Below are 19668 nucleotides of genomic sequence, written 5' to 3' on the forward strand. Positions count from 1 at the left end.
AGACCTCCTCTATCCTGTAGCTTTGAGGTTTATTACTGGAATATAAATGCAGAAATTTATCCTTAGCGAAGATTATTGTATTGGATTTGTTCCACTGTTCTAGCCTATTCAGATTTTTCTGGAGCCTGACTCTGCCTTCAACATATTAGCTATCCTTCCCATCTTCATATCATCTGCAAATTTGACCAGGTGTGAATGAAGTCTGTGTCTTTATCCATGTCATCATAGTACAGTCCAAGGAACAAAAACAGATCCCTGGGCACTCTACTAGATATATCCTTCCAAGGTGACACCAACTCATTGGCGATTCTTCTTTGGGTCCAGGTATTCAACCAGTTCTCGATCCACCTATCTGTACTATCACCTAGCCCGTATCTCTCCATCTTGGTTCTAAGGATCACATGAGAGATTTTCTAATGGTGTTGCTGAAATCTGAGCAAACAGTCTATATTGTATGTATGATGTATGAATGCAACGACCCTCTCAAAAAAAGAAATAAGATTTCTAAAGTATAGATCTGGCCATGTCATCCCCCTACTCAGGAAGTTTCAGTGGTTCCCTGCTGCCCCAGTGTTAAAATGAACTCTTCTGTTTGACTTTTAAAACCATTTACAATCTTGGCCTAATCAGCATTTCTAGACTGATTTCTCCTTACTCCCCATCAGGTATTCCACTTTCCAACCAAATAGTCTCATTTGATGTTTTCTGTATGTAATATTTCACCTCTTGCTTCCATACCTTGGCACAAGCTGAAACCCATGCTTTGGATACTCACCCCTCTTGGAATGCTTAGCTACTTTCATTCCTCAATTCCAGTATGGATTCCTACATAAGCCTTTCCTGACCAATCAAATTATTCTTGCCCCCACAAAAGAATTTTTAAAAATATTTGCATTATGCCTATTTTGCAACTGTACATCTTTTTACATGTTGAAAACTACCAGTAAAATGTAAGCTTCTTAAGGTCAGGGACTATTTTGTTTGTGTCTTAGCACACAATTTGGAATAGTTCTTAGAACTTAGCATAGTGCCTAAGAATATAGAAGGCATATAATAAATGCTTATCCAATTGTAGATTCCATAATATCAGTGATGAAGATGAATGCTACCCAGCTCCTGACAGAGAGGTGATTGGCTAAATATGCAGAATGAGACTCACATTTTTGGTTATGGCCAATGTGGGAATTTGTTCTGTTTAGCTACATTTTTTGTTATTTTTTTTTTATTTTGTTTGCAGTTGATAGGAGAGGTAGGGAGAGAAATGCTTGTTAATTTTTTAAAATAGTTTTAAAAAAAATTCAGCTAGCCTAGTATGCCTCTTGACGTTACTATTTTCCACTTTAACTGCTTGCAAACAATCCCTTTAATAATTTGTTCTAGAATTTTATTAGGCATTAAAGTCAAGCTGCCTATAATCTACAGATTGCGTCCTTACCTTTTATGAAAATCAGGGCAACATTTCTCCCTCAGTCCTACAGCACCTTTCCTATTCTCTACTGTCTCAAAAATCAGTGACTCAGCAATTATGTCAATTTTTTTCTGTACCCTTGTGCAAGGACCATCTGGTGAAATACAGTATTTCTATGAGAAGACATCTTGGAGTCAATCAAAACCGGTTTTCCTTGTTGCTCACCCATCTCTCTCTGTCCTCTGATCTCTGCTTAAAAAACTTCACATTCTGCAACAACCAGTTATGTCCAACCACCTGTCTAGCTTCTTTAAAGAGGCAACTGGCCACACAGGAAATTATCACTGTCACAACAGTGGGTAAGTATGAGGCTGAGAACTGATCTCCTCTACTTACAGAATGAGACAGAAACATTGATCATTGGACAAGCTGACTCCCCATTCTGCACTTAGTCTGCTTGCTCTGGCCAATAAGACAGAAACAATCACTTATCTATCTATGGGCCTTAAAGGACCTGGTTTGACTACTAGGAAAGAGGATCACACATGTGGATGCATGGATATAGGTACAATTGTGCTACTCTACCTCTCCCCGATCCTGCCAAATGTGGGTTTTTCCTTCTTTTTTTCTTTCAAACTCTATGTACCGTCTCGACATCTTGCCTCATGTCTTCAGTTCAACAAATACTGACCAATCACCAAGGAGTTCTTAAATACCCTACTATGTACCAGGTACTGTGCTAGGACCAAGAGATCCAAAGGTGGAAAATGAAACTATTCCCTGAACTTAAGGAGCTTATTTTTTTTGGAGGAAACAAAATATACACATTAAAATTAGATCAAAATATACTCAAATACTCTGTACTCTCAAATGGGTCTGTGATCTCAGGTGTGATCTCATCAATTTGAAGGTTCTCTTCAATGAGACAGGTAACAATCCATCCCTGTCTGCCCATCCTATGTAAACCTTGTTCGTGTCCCCCCATAAATTGGCCACTAAGGTCCACCCAGCATGCTGGAGACTTTCCTCACTTTTTCCTGACATTGAAAGAATAGCCATTGAACTCTCTGGAGGCTACTTTTCATTCCTAACCTTACCATCTGACCAGTTCATTTTCTTTTCCTATAGTACATTTTCCTGATGACGTATTTTACTTCTGTTCTTTTTCAAAATCCCTCACCTATATGTCTTTTTACATTCACCATACACCTCTTTGCTTTTCTCTGCCAAATATTCCTTTTCAATTCTTCAGAGACTATAGTGTTCCAGGCCATGCATTCATACAACACTGAGAGAATATTGGTATTAAAGAGATGGCCTTTGTTTCCAAGAAAATCTTGGGCTCATTAAAGCAAGGCAACCAGCATTGATTAGACACTTACTATGTGCCAGGCACTGTACTAAGTGGCTGGACATTCAAATACAAGCAAAAAGAAAGACAGTTCCTGCCCTCAAAGAACTTACAATCTAACAGAGGAAGAAAATGCAAAAAAGGAGTTTTAAAGTGGGGGTGGGGATGGGCAGGGTGAAGGTACCAAGCACTGGAGCATGATGTTGAAGTCCAGAAAGTCAGAAACACAGCTGGGAGGGGAATGAAGGTTGCCCAGCCTGTGCACCTGCACAAGATGGAAGCCTCAGGAGGAACTTATTAATGAGAGAAGGAAACCAGAATAGCAGATGGATGTTGCAGGGTGAAACTGCAAGTATGGTGTTGAAGTCCAGAAACTCAGACCCCTTTGCAAATTCCTGAATGCAATCCAGCTCATTCTCATCCTTCTGATTAATTCCAGACCCAACTTATTTGCACTATCTGTCCCATAGATACACAACAATTGACAAACTCTAAAGGTTGTTCATCTAACTATATGTCATAATCTTAGCAACCAACATTCGTCATCCACTTGGCCTTCCCTTTGTGGATGGTCAGGTCAATATCCTTTGGTGGGAGATCTCTTCCAGGAAGCTTTGCAATGTTCCAGGGCTTGATCCAACCAGAACAATGTTATCTGCAAGCAGAAGTTTCTGGAGGACCTCACCACCTATAAAGAATCCCTCTTCAACTTGGAGTCTATTCTGGAACTTCTCTTTCACATTAGTGAACACCTTTGCTGAATATAAATTTCCCTCTTTTATGATTAGAGGGTCATTGAACAAGGTTATTTCTATTGCTATCTTTCAAATACTTGTGAATAACTTTGATTTATGGGTGGAGGATTGCCACCAGCAGCTGTGGTGCCAAAATGGCCGGAGATGGCCAATGCTGCGGAGAGTGAAAAGAAAACACAAATCATGGGCCAGGTGGAAGAGTAAAGAACAGCTCCATTTATTTAACTGAGGGACAGGGCTTATATACCCTTTCAGGCAAGCAGAATCAACAAATCCATGTGCAAGGCATTTGTATAATACATGACTTCCTCATGCCTTTGTTCCCCTTTTGCTGTAAACAATATTGTGTTTATAGCCCACAGGTGGTATTTAGCACATGTGTGCCTAGGGGGCTTTGGAGAGAGCACGTGTGTACCAAGGAGGCTTGAAGAGCCTTTATCCTGAGCAGCACATGTATGCCGAGGTGGGGGATGGTGAACCTACGTGCTGAGTTATCAGCCCAAGGGCAAGAACAGGCCTCTGGCCTGTGTCCATATCCCTGAATGGACTTTCCCAGAGCTGGCCCTCTACAGAGGACACCTTGTTAGAAAATACAAAGAAAATACAAGGGAATTGGAAGGCAATAACCACTGTGGGGCAGATCAGAAGAGATCTCATGTAGGAGGTGGAATTTTAGCTGAGCTTTGAAGAAAAGTGTCATTACATCACTATAGAAATACCGTGGCCTCGTGTGCATTCTTATGCTCATGTTAAGGCTGGAATCCCAGGAGGAAGGCAGATTGTTAAATATAGGCAGCATGGGATGAGGTCAGCTAGCAATAAATGCCCTGTCTATAATACAAATTCCAATGCTCTGTTGATCACTAGTTAGAAGGAGTAGAATGGTAAACCAGGTTGGCAGAAGGTAGCTTCAAGGACTAGTCTACATTGGGCACATGAAAAATGGGTTCCAGTTGAATCAAGAAAGGTATCTCCTACTTCAAGTACTGCCAGAGAAAGAGCAGATATGAGCCTTGAGTTTCAGTGATTGATTGATCTCGGCATTTCAGAGGGATTATGATGTTAAGATCTAACTGTAAGTTCTAAGTGCCTTATAATTTCTACAGACAATAAGAATGACTAAAGAGGAGCCAAGGTAGCCCGTGCAGTGGAATGTGTAGGTGATCTAGGCTAGGCTTGATTCCCCTCTCTGGACAGTCAACTTCCTCCTCCATGCCTTCTCCAATGAAGGGCCTAACATCCTGCAAGTACTTCCATGAGCTATCTCCAGGGAGAATCTCAACCCAGGGACAGGCCAGAGGTATATTGGTGGAAGTGATCAAGTTTCCAGGTATCAAACAAACAAATTTAATATCCACAGGGTTCATGCCTCAAGTTTGAGTCCTAGTAGAATAAGAGACTCAAAGTCTTCTTCTGCCCTCTTTAAAAACCTCACAAAGAAGTATGACCTTTTGAGAAAGTACCTACTTGTACAAAAATATTTATAGCAGCTCTTTTTGTGGTGGCTAAGAATTGGAAATCGAAGGGATACCCACCAATTGGGGAATAGCTAAACAAGCTGTGGTACATGATTGTAATGGAATATTACTGTGATATAAGAAATGACGAGCAAACCCAAAGAACTCTCACATTTTTGTAGCTGTGGAGCATCCTCCCGTAATCTCCTTTACAAATGGGCTCTGTGGCCTAGCACCCCCTTCCCCCAAGCCAGGTCGCCTGTGATCATCCACCGCAGCCCACTGCCTGACAGAGGCTGCTTGGGAGCCGCCACTAAGGTTTACATCGTCATAAGAAGAACAAGCAACATGGCAGCAATCCTGTCCAGCGGTTCACTTGTAGCAACCAATAACTAGTACTGAAGGCGTCTGGGTTCTGCTTCCAGCAACAGCTCCTGTGGAAGTGCTGAGTACTCTGGGGAAGTGATCCCCCACCATCCTGGTCTTCCCAAATCAGACCCAGGCCACTGGTGGGAAAGCTTCTTCTTTGGGAAGTCGAGTCATCCATTCATGATAACTGTATTGGAATCCCCAGAGCACTCAGGAACTTTCCAGGCTGCTCATGGCACGGTCACCTGTGACCTGGCTCAGGAGGCCATGAGAAAGCAGCATCCTCCTTGCTGCTCCCCGGCTCCTGAAGTGTGCTGGGCATCAGAGCCCATTTCCCCCTCCCTTCCCCTTCCTTCCTTCCCTCTCCCACCTATTCCCTTAGAATAGATAGGCTTCTTAAATGTAGAAGTAGTTGTGTTGTGTGTGTGGTTTTTTTTAAAAGGAAAACAAAAGTAAAACACCAAAAAATGAGTAAAAGAAACCACATTGTTATTGTTATTGTTTGTTTGGTTTTTTTAATATCTGAATCACCCATGTGCTATTCAGCAGCCTCAGTAACTTTTTTACTTTGTACTCAACAGAAACTAATAAACTTTGAGCAGCCTTTAAAAAAAAAAAGGAAATGATGAGCAGGATGATTTCTGAAAAACCTGGAAAGACTTACACAAACTGATGCAAAGTGAACAGAACCAGGAGAACATTATACGCAGCAATAGCAATATTGTTTGATAAAGAATTGTGAATGACTTAGCTTTTCTCTGCAATACAATGATCCCAGACAATCCCAAAGGATTAATGATGAAACATACTATCCACCTTCAGAGAAAGGGCTGATACTGTTTGAATACAGACTGAAGCATGTTATTTTGCATTTTCTTTCATTCTTTTTCTTTTACTCGAGTCTCCTTGTACAAAGTGACTAATATGGAAATGTTTTACAGGACTGCATATGTATATCCTATATCTGATTGCTTACCATCTCAGGAAAGGGGGATAGGAGGGAGAGATGGTATTTAGAACTCAAAATTTTTGAAAAAATCTTTAAAAATTTTCTTAACATGTAATTGGGGGGGGAATAAAATATGTATTCAAAAAATAAAAGATAAGGTTAAAAAAGAACGATGATCTTTTACAACCCTGGTAAATTAATTTATTTTTTTACATTAACCCAGAGCAATTCCGTTCCCACTTCTATATTTCTTTGGCCCTAACAGAAAATCCACGAGAAAAAAAGAAGTATGTGCAGCTCAGAATAAGACTGCCACAGAAAATGCTACATAAATGAGACTTGAGGGCTTTTTTGTGTTTTTTTTTTCTAACTGTAACACTGAATGTGGGACAGAAAACATAGTAATCTCAAGTCAGCTAGCTCTGTGTCCATTTCTATTACATTACTTTGCCTCCTAATGAAATAGCCTCCAAGTGTAAACAATGTTTGAGTGTAAACAATTACAGGTGAGAAACAAGAGTAAAGAGGTTGTATTCATTTTATTTATTTGCAAATTTGGTTTATCATCGTTCTTAATAATATATTTTTAACCCTGAAAAAAATGCAAATAGTAAATCTTACCAAAATTCTCCAAATCCACAGAATTCAATGTAATTTAATTAACATTAGTTAAGTACCTACAGAGTGCAATTTACTGTGTTGATCACAGGGCACAGCCTACACCCTGCTAATTAACCAGGAAATATGGTCTCTGGCAATGCCACAAAGATAGCAACCTAGAGAGCAGGAAATCTCCAACTTTGCCCAGCTGTCCTAAGAATAACACACAGAAAATAGAGCTAAAGGTAATAACTTTGGAAACCTCAAAATTTTTCAAGTAATGGCCCAAATTTGATTACCTTCTGAATTTCCCAAAGTGATTTATTTTGGACATGATATCCCCCAGCTAAAGCAAAAGAAATCAATTAGAAAATTTACAAATTTGCCCTGTACATTCCACAGTACTGAACTCCATGAAGTGAAGGTAGCAGAAGTTAAAGAGGTAATGCTTTATACCCCAGGTAAGTTGGCAGTGTACTTCCATCTACCATCTCCATGCTTTTGCGCAAGCTGTGCCTGTCTCCTCTTCTCCCCCCACCCAGCCTACATTACACTCCCTCTTCAATTAGCTTTGTGGTATCCCATGCTTCTTTCAGGGCTCAGCTCAGTATTACCTACTACACAAGGACTATCCTGATCTCCCCCAGTTGCTAGTGCCCTCTCCCCATGATATTGCTTTGTATTTACTTTGTATATATTTCGTATTTTCTTATCTGTTCCTTGAGGGCAGAAACTATTTCATTTTTGTCTTTGTATCTCTAGCACCTAGTACATAGTAGGTACATTTTAATAAACATTAATTGAAGGCATGGTGCCAAAAAAAGAGATATGAGAAGATACCTATGCCTACTCATCTACAGTGATGGGAAATATATGGGTTTGGAACATAACATGTATTTTCACATTTTTTGATGTATTGATTGGTCTTGCTGATTTTTTTATCTTCCTTTTCTTTAAAAAAATAGTATTTGTTACATAGGATGGCTCTCTGTGAGGAATACAGGGGAAATTATAGGTGACAGAAAAACAAAGATACTAATTAAAATTTATTTAAAAAATAAACACTTGCTGAAAGAAAGGTGTGTTATAAAAAAGGATATTGGACTTTGGCTTGAGTTGGTACAGTGGAGAAAGGCACAAATCTGGAATCAGAGTCCCTTGGTACGAATCTCCCTTCTAATACTTACTACCTATTGACATTGGGCAAGTCCTTTAACCTCCGTAGGTCTCAGTCTCCCCATCTGTTAAATGAGTAGGCTGGCGTAGATAGTCTCTGAGGTTCCCTTTGCTCTCTAGATTTATGATCCTATGAAATCCTGGATCCAATACTTTCTAGTGTGTGAGCAGATACAAATCATTTCCTATCTGTTTTCCTCAACCAAAACAATGGGGTAAGAACATTTACACCACTGGTGTTCATGGGCCCCTTTGAGTCCTTTGTGTTATGTGCATTTTTTGAAAGGATGAAGTAAAGGTTGTCCCAAACCTAATTCCTATATTGTACACTGAGTGCCTATGCTAGAGTTAGGAACCATATTATCCACATTTGAGGAAACTCAGACATAAGCTATATCTAAACTTTATTTGGGACATTTCCCTAGAGAGAAATTACAGGGTAGGGATATAATGAGCCAAAAGGAAAACTGATTTTGGTGGGGTCAGGGTTCCAGAATTGAACCCAGTCTATGTGAGCCCAGAATCCTTAAGTGGAGTCTTGACCCAGGTTATATTTCAATAAATCATATGGTTAATAACTGAATTGTTCACTTTTCAAATAGATATTTCAAAATACATCATAGCCACAGTACAACACACTCCTCCTGTTGTTTCTGATGTTTACAAAGGATGCAGGTTGAGCCATGTTCTACAGTGCTACCTAATAATTAAATTATTTTCTCAAGAGCAAGATTAAAAGCAATCCTGGTTTTACTGAGATTAATAATATTCTGCGCTAAGGACTACCTTCTTTCCACCTTATCACTTCCCCCATCTTCCACCCTCTACAAACTCCTTTTGTTCATATTGTATTTCCCCAAAGGGGTAGAGGTAAAGGAGAGGATTAATACCAAGCAGTAATAGTAATAGCTAGCATTTATACAGCACTTTAAAGTTTGCAAAAGGCTTTACTAATATTATTTCACTTTATCCTCACAAAAACCCTGGGTAGTAGGTGCTACTATTATCCCTATTTTACAGATAGGCTCAGTGATTTGCCCAGGATAACACAGCTACTAAATGTTTGAGGCTAGATTTGAATTCAGGTCTTCTTACCTCCAGGTCTGGTACTCTATCTCTACACCACCTAGCTGCCTATCTTCCAAGAGTATAATTCAGAGGTAATATTTTCATGCCATGACTTACTCTACTAATATAAGCAAAGTGAACAGTATAGCACTCACTTTTCCTCTCCTGCCCTACCCTTGACCAATCAAGACACAAAAAATTACACTGTGCTGGACAGAATTCATCAAGGTTCATCCAAGATCTAATAGAGAGATACATTATATTTATGGTACTAAAACTCAATTATGTAGTAGCAAGCAACATCTGCATTATGGAATTTACGACATGGCTTTTGATGTGAAATTTGTGAGATGCTAATGGATCTAACTGCAAGAAAATTCTTTAAAACATCTATTTAGCTATTAGAGTAGCAGCGTGGCATAGAATATAAAGAGGTTGGCATTCAAGTTCCACTTCCGACACATACTGGGTATGTGATCCTAATTAAGTCACTTAATCTCTTAGTGTCCCTGTGCAAATCTGCAAGACCATCAATTACCCAACAGTTGTAAATCTGCATTGGTAGAGGGAATTTCCTCACCTGAAATTCCCAATATCAATGAAATCACAGATCTGATTTTAAAAATCTATTTAGCTTATTTCATTTGCTCTTAAAATTTACCTCTTAATCCTCTGCAGAGTTAGAAAAACATCTTCTGATCAATGCACAATGTAAATAATTTAAATTTGGGGCTCTATGTACAGTATTCAATATATTATAGAAGCTCAAAATTCATTGTGTTCTCCATAGGTTGTGGGTGCTTCATATTAAATCAGTAACAGAAACCAAAGGGAAATAATCTTCATTGAAGCGGAAAATCAAGGTAATTCTTTGAAAGTAATAGCAGCAGTTTATCCCAGTGGGATCAGCTCTGACTTTGTCAGGAAAAAAAGATGTGACATGTTTCATGATCTCCTTGCAAGGACTCTTTGAAAAACTATTTTTAAAATTACTATTAACATGTAATATCACTAATTCACTCAGCATTGCAAAGTCCCATGTCCCAGAGAAATTCATAAACCCATATCTGTGGGTCACCTGCAGAGGTCTGAGGTTGCTATTTGGGGGCCTTGCCCATTATTCAGCAGATATTTATTGCATGAATTTTGTTTCATTGATCATGATCCCTGATCTGAATAATCAAGATGCACAACTACTATGCTTTGTATATTATTGCTATTAATAATGCTGACTATGTTATAACCCTAGGCTATCTGTGCTAACTCCTTATAATTCCATATAAGAACTTTTCTGTGTGACCATCACAGAGGAACAACAGTTACAGACTCAGCTCAGCTCTAGGCAGTCACCACCTCCTCAACTGGCACATGAAACATAGCAAGGTTCTGGTTCTTAACTATTTCACTGTTCTCAACTCCAACACTCACTACACGGCACTGGCCTGGAAGAACACAGGCCCTCATTTTGAAGAAAAGAATTCCTTCCAGATCCAAGGCAGATTGCCTCTGTGATAAAAATGCTACTCCTTCCTTCGGCTTGATCAGGGAAGGATGTTGTTGTTCAGCTGTTTCAGTTGTATCTGGGTCTTTGTGATCTCATTTGAGGTTTTTTTGGCAAGGATACTGGAGTGGTTTGTCCTTTTCTTTTCCACCTCATTTTACAAATAAGGAAACTGAGGCAAACAAGGTCAAGTGATTTGACCAAGGCCACACAGATACTAGGTGTTTGAGACCAGATTTGAACTTAGGAAGATGAGTCTTCTTTACTCCAGGCTCAGCACTGTATCCACTGCACTATTTAGCTGCGCTGGGAAAGGATGTTAGTTTCCTTAAAAATTTAACTGAGACCACACACTGCACATTTGAGAAGCTGGTGACTTGCAAATACAGGTCACAGAACATCACCTCAATCTCTTATTAGTTCAATGATGTTCCCTAAAGATACCTCGTATTATTTATTTTGTTAAATATTTCCCAATTACATTTCAATCTTGTTTGGGCTGCACGGCATTCAGCAGCATTTGACATCTCTGATCTAAGACCTGTGATATTCAAAGACTCTGTAAAAGTCCTTCTAGTCTAGGTTATGTTTTCAGACTTTTTAGTTCTCAATTTCTTTCACTAAGTTCAGTAGGATATTGTATTAGTTGATTCCCAAGTACCAAACATACTTTGAAATGGCATGTACTTAATGCAGGATCAATAGAACTTAGTGTTAGAAGAGCCCAGAGAGCTCCAACTCCCTTATTGTATGAATGAAGACACTGAAGCCCAGAGAGGGTGACTTGCACAAAGGCATATCATTCTCTGAGCTGAGAATTGAACCTAGATCCTCTGTCTCCAAATCCATGGCTCTTTCCTTTGCATTATGCTGTTTACTTTAATCTTGAGCCATTTCTGGGGCTAATTTTCCACAGTTATAAAATGAGGGTTATGGACTACATTATTTCTAGAGTCTCTTCAAACTCAAAAATTCCATAAGACTGTGAAAGTTATATGAAATTCAACTCCCAATAAAAATGTTTCAATGATGGGGTAATCTGAGCTCTTGGAACCTAAAGGTCGTATCTGCATTTCTAATGACTGCCCTCCATAGTCTGATAAAAGAGAGAACAGTAAAATCTGTCTCTACAAAATTTCAATTTGTTTACAGCTAATAACTGATCATTTTCAAAGTTTAATTCAGAGGCATCACACTGTACCATGTGCTAGAGAATGTCTCCATGCTTTGTAAAAGTAAACAATGAGGTGAAATGTCACTAACAGGCTATTGGGTTTAAAATTCCAAGCAAGATAACACAATTATTTATATTCACTGGCTTGGTTTAATACCCTTTGTTGTTTATGGGAAGTTGAATAGCTTTTGAATTCTGTCAGATTTGAAGCTTTGGCTAAAAGATGGGACCTTAGCAAAAACTAAATAAAACCTTAGTTACATGGCATCTAATGAGTTATAGTCACACCCATAGGGGGTGAAAAGCAATACAATAATTACAACACAAATAAGTAAGAAATGAAAACAGACTGACATAGTAAGGATTACTGCTATTTATTATCTATCCTAAAATAATATCCAAATATATCTCCTTAAACACAGCCAAATATGATAGTTCGAAAAACCTGGAGCTTATGTATGGGTCTGTGAGGCCAATTATGCTTTGCTCATACCAGGGTTACCTATGCTCTGTTCATTGATCATGGTCCCTTTTTCTGCCTAAAACTAGCTGTTTTATATCTCCACTGTGGGTACAGAGGGAACAAACTTTAATGAATGTGGATTGTGCATTAAAGGAAAATGCCATGACAATTAATGTTGTTAAATATCAAAAATTATGTATTCAATTCCACAAATATTTTTTAAGTGGCTACCATGCATAAGTGCTAAGGAGACACTTTTAAAAAATAGCCCTTGCCTTCAAGGAGCTCACCCATGAAGGCAACTTATATTGTAAGGAAGATAACAAAAATACAAGTATACGTTACCTAATATCATAACATATTCCTCCAGAACTGAACTTCAGATGAAATAAACTACCAGGTAGTTAGACAGGCTGCTCAGCCTGAAGTCAAGAAGATTTCTCTTCCTGAGTTCAGACATTTACTAGCTGTGTGACCGTAGGCAGGTTACTTAACCCTCTTTGCCTCAGTTTCTCCATCTTTAAAATTAGCTTGAGAAGGAAATGGTAAACCACTCCAGTATCTTTGTCAAGAAATCCCAAATGGAGTCACAAAGAGTCAGACATGACTCAAGTAGCTAAACACAAGTTAGACACTTCAATAGGAGATTACTTTTCACCTACTCTGTATGTGTCTTATACATACCTAGTTATTTATATGATGTCTCAGTCATTGGAATGTGAGTTTCTTGAGCAAAAAGACTTTTTGTCTTTGTTTCTATTGTCTTTTCCAGCATTTATCACAGAACTCAGAATATAATAAGCACTTAATAAAATACTTGCTGATTGGCTCACTGACCTTTGGCTTTACATCATGACTGAAAAATGCTGCCTATTCAGTAAAAATTATAAACTAAGTCAATGGTATAGTGATATTTGGTTATAATGTACTAATGACATTACTGCAAAACCACGTCGGTGGGAACATTTTCACAATGTAGCAGAATATGAAAGATACTATGACAACAGTACAAACTGTTGCAACTGTTCAGAGAAGAGTTAGATCAGGAAAACTTCATGGTGGAGGTGACATTTGAACATGGGAAAGATGGATAGGGTTTTATCTGCCAGTCAATAAACATTTACTAAGTGCCTAAATACACCAGGCACTAAGCTAAGTGTTGAGGCTACAAGAAGAGGCAAAAGACAATCGCTGCCCTCAAGGAGCTCACAATCTAATGGGGGGAGACAAGAAGCAAACAAATATGTACAAACGTGCTCTATACAGGATAAGTAGGAAAAATAACTAAGAGAGGGAAAGGCATTAAAATTAAGAGAAGTTGGGGAAAACTTCCTGTAGAAGATGGGATTTTAGTTGGGACTTAAAAGGAAGCCAGGGATATCAGTAGGCAGAGCAGACACGGGAGACTATTCCAGGGACAGAGTACAGCCAGAGAAAATGCTCACAACAGAGGGATGGAATGTCTTATTCATGGAACAGCAAGGGAGCCAGTGTTAATGGATTGAAGTGTGTGTGTGTGTGTGTGTGTGTGTGTGTGTGTGTGTGTGATGAGGAGTAAGGCATAAGAAGCCTGGAAAGGTGGGAAGGGATTAAGTTGTGAAGGGCTTTGAAAATGTTAAACAGAGCATTTTGCATTTGATCCTACAGATAACAGGGCTGGAGGCAATAAACAGCAGTTTACTGAGTGGGGGGGGGGGCAGGGCGGTGACATGGTCAATGTGTATTTTGGGAAAATCATTTTAGCGGCTGAATGGAGATTGGATTGGAGTGGGGAGAAACTTGAGGCAGACTGTTGCAATATAGCTCCCATCAGGAGGCTATTGCAATAGTCCAAGTGTGAGGTGATAAGGGCCTGCATGATACTGGTAGCAATAGTTACAATCTAAGACTTTGAATATAAAACATTCTTATTTAACTTCACCCAATGATGCACCCCACCTACTTCTCTGCTTAAATAAATCCTACCAGAATCCTACCACATTCCTCAGGGTCCCTTCAAGAAGACTCACATCCTCCATGAAGCTTTTCTTGATCACTTAAGTCCACAAATGTTCCTTCCTTCCTCTCAGCTCCTATAACAATGAATGAATATTCCATTCATTTGATATTTATCTGTATTTCTTTTCCATGTTAGCTATTTATCAATCAAGCTACCTATAGATATAGACACAGATATTGGTTGTTCAGTTGTTCAGTAATGACTGACTTTTCTTGACCCTGTTTTCTTGGCAAAGATACTGGAGTAGTTTGCCGTTTCTTTCTCCAATGGATTAAGGCAAACAGAGGTCAAGTGACTTGTCCAGAGTCACACAGCTAGTGAGTGTCTGAGGCTGGATTTTAATTTAGGTCTTTCTGACTCCTGGCCCAGCACTCTACCTACTGAGCCACCTACCTGCCTCAGACATAGATATACATGTCTATAAATATACACTTAGATGTAGATTATCTCTAGAAAGACAAATAGATGACAAAGAAAGAGAAGGGAGGGAAAGAGGAAGGAAGGAAGAGAGGAAGGAAGGAAGGAGGAAAGGAAGGAAAGAAGATTACCCCCCACTAGTATCTCACCAGTTTTAACAATGTGTTCTGAACTTTGTCATTATTCAATAAATACTTATTGGTTTGTTGATACATCTAGTTCAGTTTAACTGTATTCTTTAAAGGCAAGGAAATGGACCATGCACCTAAGGTCCCATGTATTATGTATATATGAGCTATGCTTTGAAGATTCAAAGAGAGATATGGCTCTCAAGGACTTAAAAATCTAAAGAATGGACATATATACAAGTGACTATGATACAAGGAGAGTAAAACTGGTACAAAGGAAAGGTCCAAGCAAGGGCTATGAGAAACTTGAGAAAGGGAAGAAAAATTTTACCTACAGGATGGGAAGACTTCTTGCAAGATGTGGCATCAGAGTTGGAAAGGCAAAGTTTTGTTATTTTCTTCAGTTCTTTATGTTTATTTTTTCATTCTGTCCTGGTGTTATTTCCTTTTTCCTTTAACTAGTATAACTAATTTTCATCTCTGTAATACCCTCTCATATTAGAAAAGCATCCCAATCTCTCATGATTTTTAGCTACCTCCTCAAAAGATAGCACCTTGGAAACTTTTCCATAATAGTGGCCTTTTAAAAAGAGTTCTCTCCTACCTTCCAAAAAAAGAAAGAAAATCAGAATATGGAGAAGTAAGGAAGGGATTTTTAAACATTCAGTCCCTCTGAGTTTTTAAGTTTTCTCCGGTTGCACTTTCTGATTAATTAGCTTTTTAAAAAGCCCTACAACTTAATAAGGTAGTAACCCTGCCCACATTCAACAAATTATAATGGCAACTCATTACGTAAATCACATAATTCCCTAGAACTCTTAGAAGTATGTGATCCTGGCCTACTTACTGTTGGAAAATACACTACTTTGATAAATCTATTGATACGGAGCTCTGCTCAAATATGATGAGAATCAAAGTTTTCTATGGTGTTGAATTCTTATGCCATCTTTTCATATTTTACTTCATGATATTTGTTTGATTCCTGCTAAAATACACCCTACATCTCTACTGTGGTCATTATAGTCAATAATAGATTCCAATGATTTAAAATAATTTCAAATGCAGTCTGTCTTGAACAAAATAAGCACCCAATTCAATTTCAGTAATATTTACTAACCACCAGATACTTTTAAAGTACTGTACTAGGCTAAGAACCAGTAGCTGCCCCCAAGTAGCATACATTCCATAAATGATTGTTGACTAACTGAATAAGTGAATGAATGAATATCAAGATAGAAATGACTTCAGTTGACTGTCCTAAACATTATCAATCCTTATATATAAATGCTATAAAGTGTAACTTTTTTTGTTAAGTTCAGGTGACTATTCCATTAACTTATATAGAAACTATGTCACATCTATGGAGTTTTGCCAAAAAGCCAAGAACACTTATATAAGTCTGTAAAGCCTTTACAATGATGATGAAAAGATATTTTAATGCCTTGGATATGATTCTGTATGTGTGTGTGTGTGTGTGTGTATCAGATAAAAACTCCTCCTGAAATGAAATACACTATTTTCCCCCAACATCTGTAATTCTCCAAGATGACAAAGCTATACTATTTTGGAAAAGTTTTAAAAAATAACTTTCAGATCACTAATACTCCCTTAAGTAATTCAAAGTTTGCACCTGTGGAGGTTCTTAGGGACACCCTCACTCATCTTCTCCAAGACACATATAGGTGTGTAAAGAGAGTTATATAGATATAAAATCGCTAACATCTCTCCAATAAGAAATCGAAGCCTGGAATTTAGGTGGGGGACGGGGTGGGGGAGGGGCAGAACAGTAGAAACCTAGAGTAGGATCTCTCCCCCTGATGTCTCATCTCCTGTACCCCTTCCTTCAGCCTGCCCTAGCAGGCCTCGTCCTAAGCGCTCAAATCCTGCTTGCTTGGATTTTAGGGGAAGCCATCCCTCAGCTCTTCTACCCTTCCTTACCCAACGAACCCCTCTACAAACACCATCAAAGCCAAGGGCACAGCCGACCGAGGGCGGCGCCCAACAGAGGAACCCGCAGGGTAGTAGTGGCCTTGGCACTTCTGAGCCCCCGATCCAGAGGAAAACAATAAAATCTCGGTATGGTTTCCGTTCCCCCCCCCCCCCCCCTCGCCTCCCGCATCCAGTCCAGCCTCTCCCCGCGTGGAAGTGGAAGGGAGAGCTACTCCCTGGGTGCATCCCTTCCCGCTCGTGCGTGATCAGAGGAAAGAAACTCGGAGCAATCTCACACCGAGTGCCTTCTCTCAAACCACAGCCTGGAAGGAAAGAGCTCCCACGTCCTATGACCCCAACCGTGGGTCTCAAGGTGGAGGGAATCTCCGGCCTGAGATGAGAGCGAGAGCGAAGGGAAACTTTTCAGCTCGGTAGGTTCCCTAGCCTATCCTCCAGTGACAACAGCGGCAGCAACAGTGCCATCATCGCCCAGAAGGAAAAGCAATCCAGAAACAGGCAGGAAAGCTGCGGTGCCTGGACACAGAGGACGAGGATCTCTCTCTCTCTCTCTCTCTCTCTCTCTCTCTCTCTCTCTCTCTCACACACACACACACACACACACACACACACACACACACACACACATACACATGCACACCCCTACACACGCGCGCGCGCCCCCGTGCACACACACACACACACACACACGCACACATCCATACATCCGCACGAATGTGCGGCTAGCCCGCCAGCCGGGGACAAGCGGGGATTCTCCAAGCCCGCGGGACACATGGAAAGAACCGGCTCTCCGCTTCGTTACCTGGTATTGGTCGAAGCCGGCCAGCTGCTCCTCCGTGACATACCGCAACTGCAACATGTTGAAGCCCAGCTTTCAGCGCCTCAAGCTCAGGCTGTCCCCAGGAGCAGCCGCGCGCCGCCAGCCGCCTCCAGCAAGCAGAAGCACTGAGAACGCGGAGGGAGTGAATGAGGAGAGAGGATAGAGAACCAGGGGGAGGGGGGGGAGGAGGAGGAGGAGGAGATGGAGGAGGAGGAGGTGGCGTGATAAGTTCTGCCCTCTCCAAGCCTCCCTCGCGCTCCTCCGGTGGAAAGGAAAGAGCAGCAGCATCAGCGCTCCACAGGATTCACTTCTTCCTCAGGGAAGAAAGAACTGAGGCTGCGATTGGGTGGCAACCGAGATAACTGGGGACTACAGTCCCTTGATCACAACTAAGGAAGGCATTTTGTTATGCACTATAGGTTGAGCTCTATGTGGGCATTGCCGATGTCTAAGGAAAAGAGGGTCTTACCAATCGACCCACTGAAAAGGTTTTAAGGGCATCCTATATACCAAGCACTGTGCTGGATGCTAGAGATATAAGACAAAAATGAAACAGGCCCTGCCCTCAAGGAGTTTACACTCTATTAGGGAGACAACTTGTACCAGTGCTGGCACATAGTAGGCGCTTAATAAATGTTTATTGAATTGCAATATTTAGAATGCTAGTTCCCTTTCCTCTGGGATTACTTTCTCATGCACCGTATATATTTTGTACCTACAAGTTACTCATGTTGTCTCCCTCTTTAGAATGTGAGGTCCTTGAGGGAAGAGACAGTGTTTTTGCTTTTCTTTGAAGCCAAAGAGCTTAATAGAATTCTTGGCACATAGTAAGCACTTAATAAGTGTTAACTGACATGTATATAAACATATGTATATAGTACAAAGTATTTGTCATGGTATTTTACTAAATTTGTCCTTGCAGTGAAATGTCATTAATATAATTGACACTTTGGGGAATAATAATTATAATACTTCACATTCGTATAGACCTTCTTTAGTTTGTTTCACATATCTTATCTCATTTGAGCCTCTGTGAATTAGTTACTATAATTATTTTCCAGATGGGAAAATTGAGACTTAAAGAGATTCAGTGACTTGTCGAGGGTCACACAGCTAGTAAATGTTGGAGGTGGGTCTGGTCCCCATGTTCACATACATGGGAAAGATCTATGATTTATTCAATAAGCAATCCTCTGGGTATGAGAACTTCCTCTACCGATACAGAAAGCACCTAAACTATGACTTAAAGGTTATCTTAGGGAATTGCTTAAGGCACCTAGAGGTTAAGTGACTTGCCCAGGGTCACATTAGTATGTGTCACAAGCAGAATTTGAACCCAGATCTTCCTGACTTCAAGCTCACCTACCACTTTAGTTATGACATCATAACCTCGTATTTCCTCTCTTTTACACACACACACACACACACACACACACACACACACACACTTCACTATGCTATTCTATACTATACTTCAGAAATCTGTCTTCTGAAGACACTGTAATTATATAAATTATTGCACTGACATAATTTATCATGTATTTATAATACAAAAGCTTAAGGGATTGCTCCTATTGAAGGCCTTATCAAAAGGATGCATCAGAGAAGGAAAGCAGAAACATGGTTATGGCTAAGTGTGAGAAGTATGGCTATGAAAGAGAAATGACAGGGGGAAAGAAAGCAAATAAAGAAAGGGAGGAAAAGGAGAGCCAGAAGAGTATCTGGATCAGCAACAAGAACTGTGGAAATTCCTCTATTAAAGACTTCTACTGAAAACCTCACAACTAAGAACCTCTTGCTGACTTTTACTCTTGGGTTAAAATGTACTTGGGCAAATGGACATGTGGAACTTGAACTAATTACAGGTGCTCTTTAACATATGGTCACTGGAGGACAGATATCTGATCAATTAGAGCAATGGTAGAAAAAACAGCAGCCACAGGTGATACATGACTGGGGGTAGGAGGCTTTAAAAAATAAACAGAAATATGAGTGACTGTGTAAACAATGATTAAAATTAGAGGGGTGCCATGCTTTAAAAAAAAAAAGACATTCTTAAAACTTTTTATAAGTGCTATCCTATACT

General features: G+C 39.8%; 1 protein-coding gene across 2 annotated transcripts in view; it reads right to left on the reverse strand.

Annotated features, from left to right (window-relative positions):
* LOC118833926 (ethanolaminephosphotransferase 1-like) overlaps positions 1 to 17730 on the reverse strand; it is a 155393-nt gene extending 137663 nt beyond the window's left edge. Inside the window, exon 1 of one of the 2 annotated variants that reach the window (XM_036741355.1) lies at positions 17565 to 17730. In XM_036741355.1, coding sequence (XP_036597250.1) covers positions 17565 to 17621 — 57 coding nt within the window. In that variant the 5' untranslated portion in view covers positions 17622 to 17730. The remainder of the gene's footprint in view (positions 1 to 17564) is intronic. The other variant, XM_036741356.1, reaches the window with a different exon arrangement.
* Between the last annotated feature and the right edge of the window lie 1938 nt (positions 17731 to 19668).

Source organism: Trichosurus vulpecula, chromosome 1, assembly GCF_011100635.1.
Source record: "Trichosurus vulpecula isolate mTriVul1 chromosome 1, mTriVul1.pri, whole genome shotgun sequence".
Taxonomy (NCBI): domain Eukaryota; kingdom Metazoa; phylum Chordata; class Mammalia; order Diprotodontia; family Phalangeridae; genus Trichosurus; species Trichosurus vulpecula.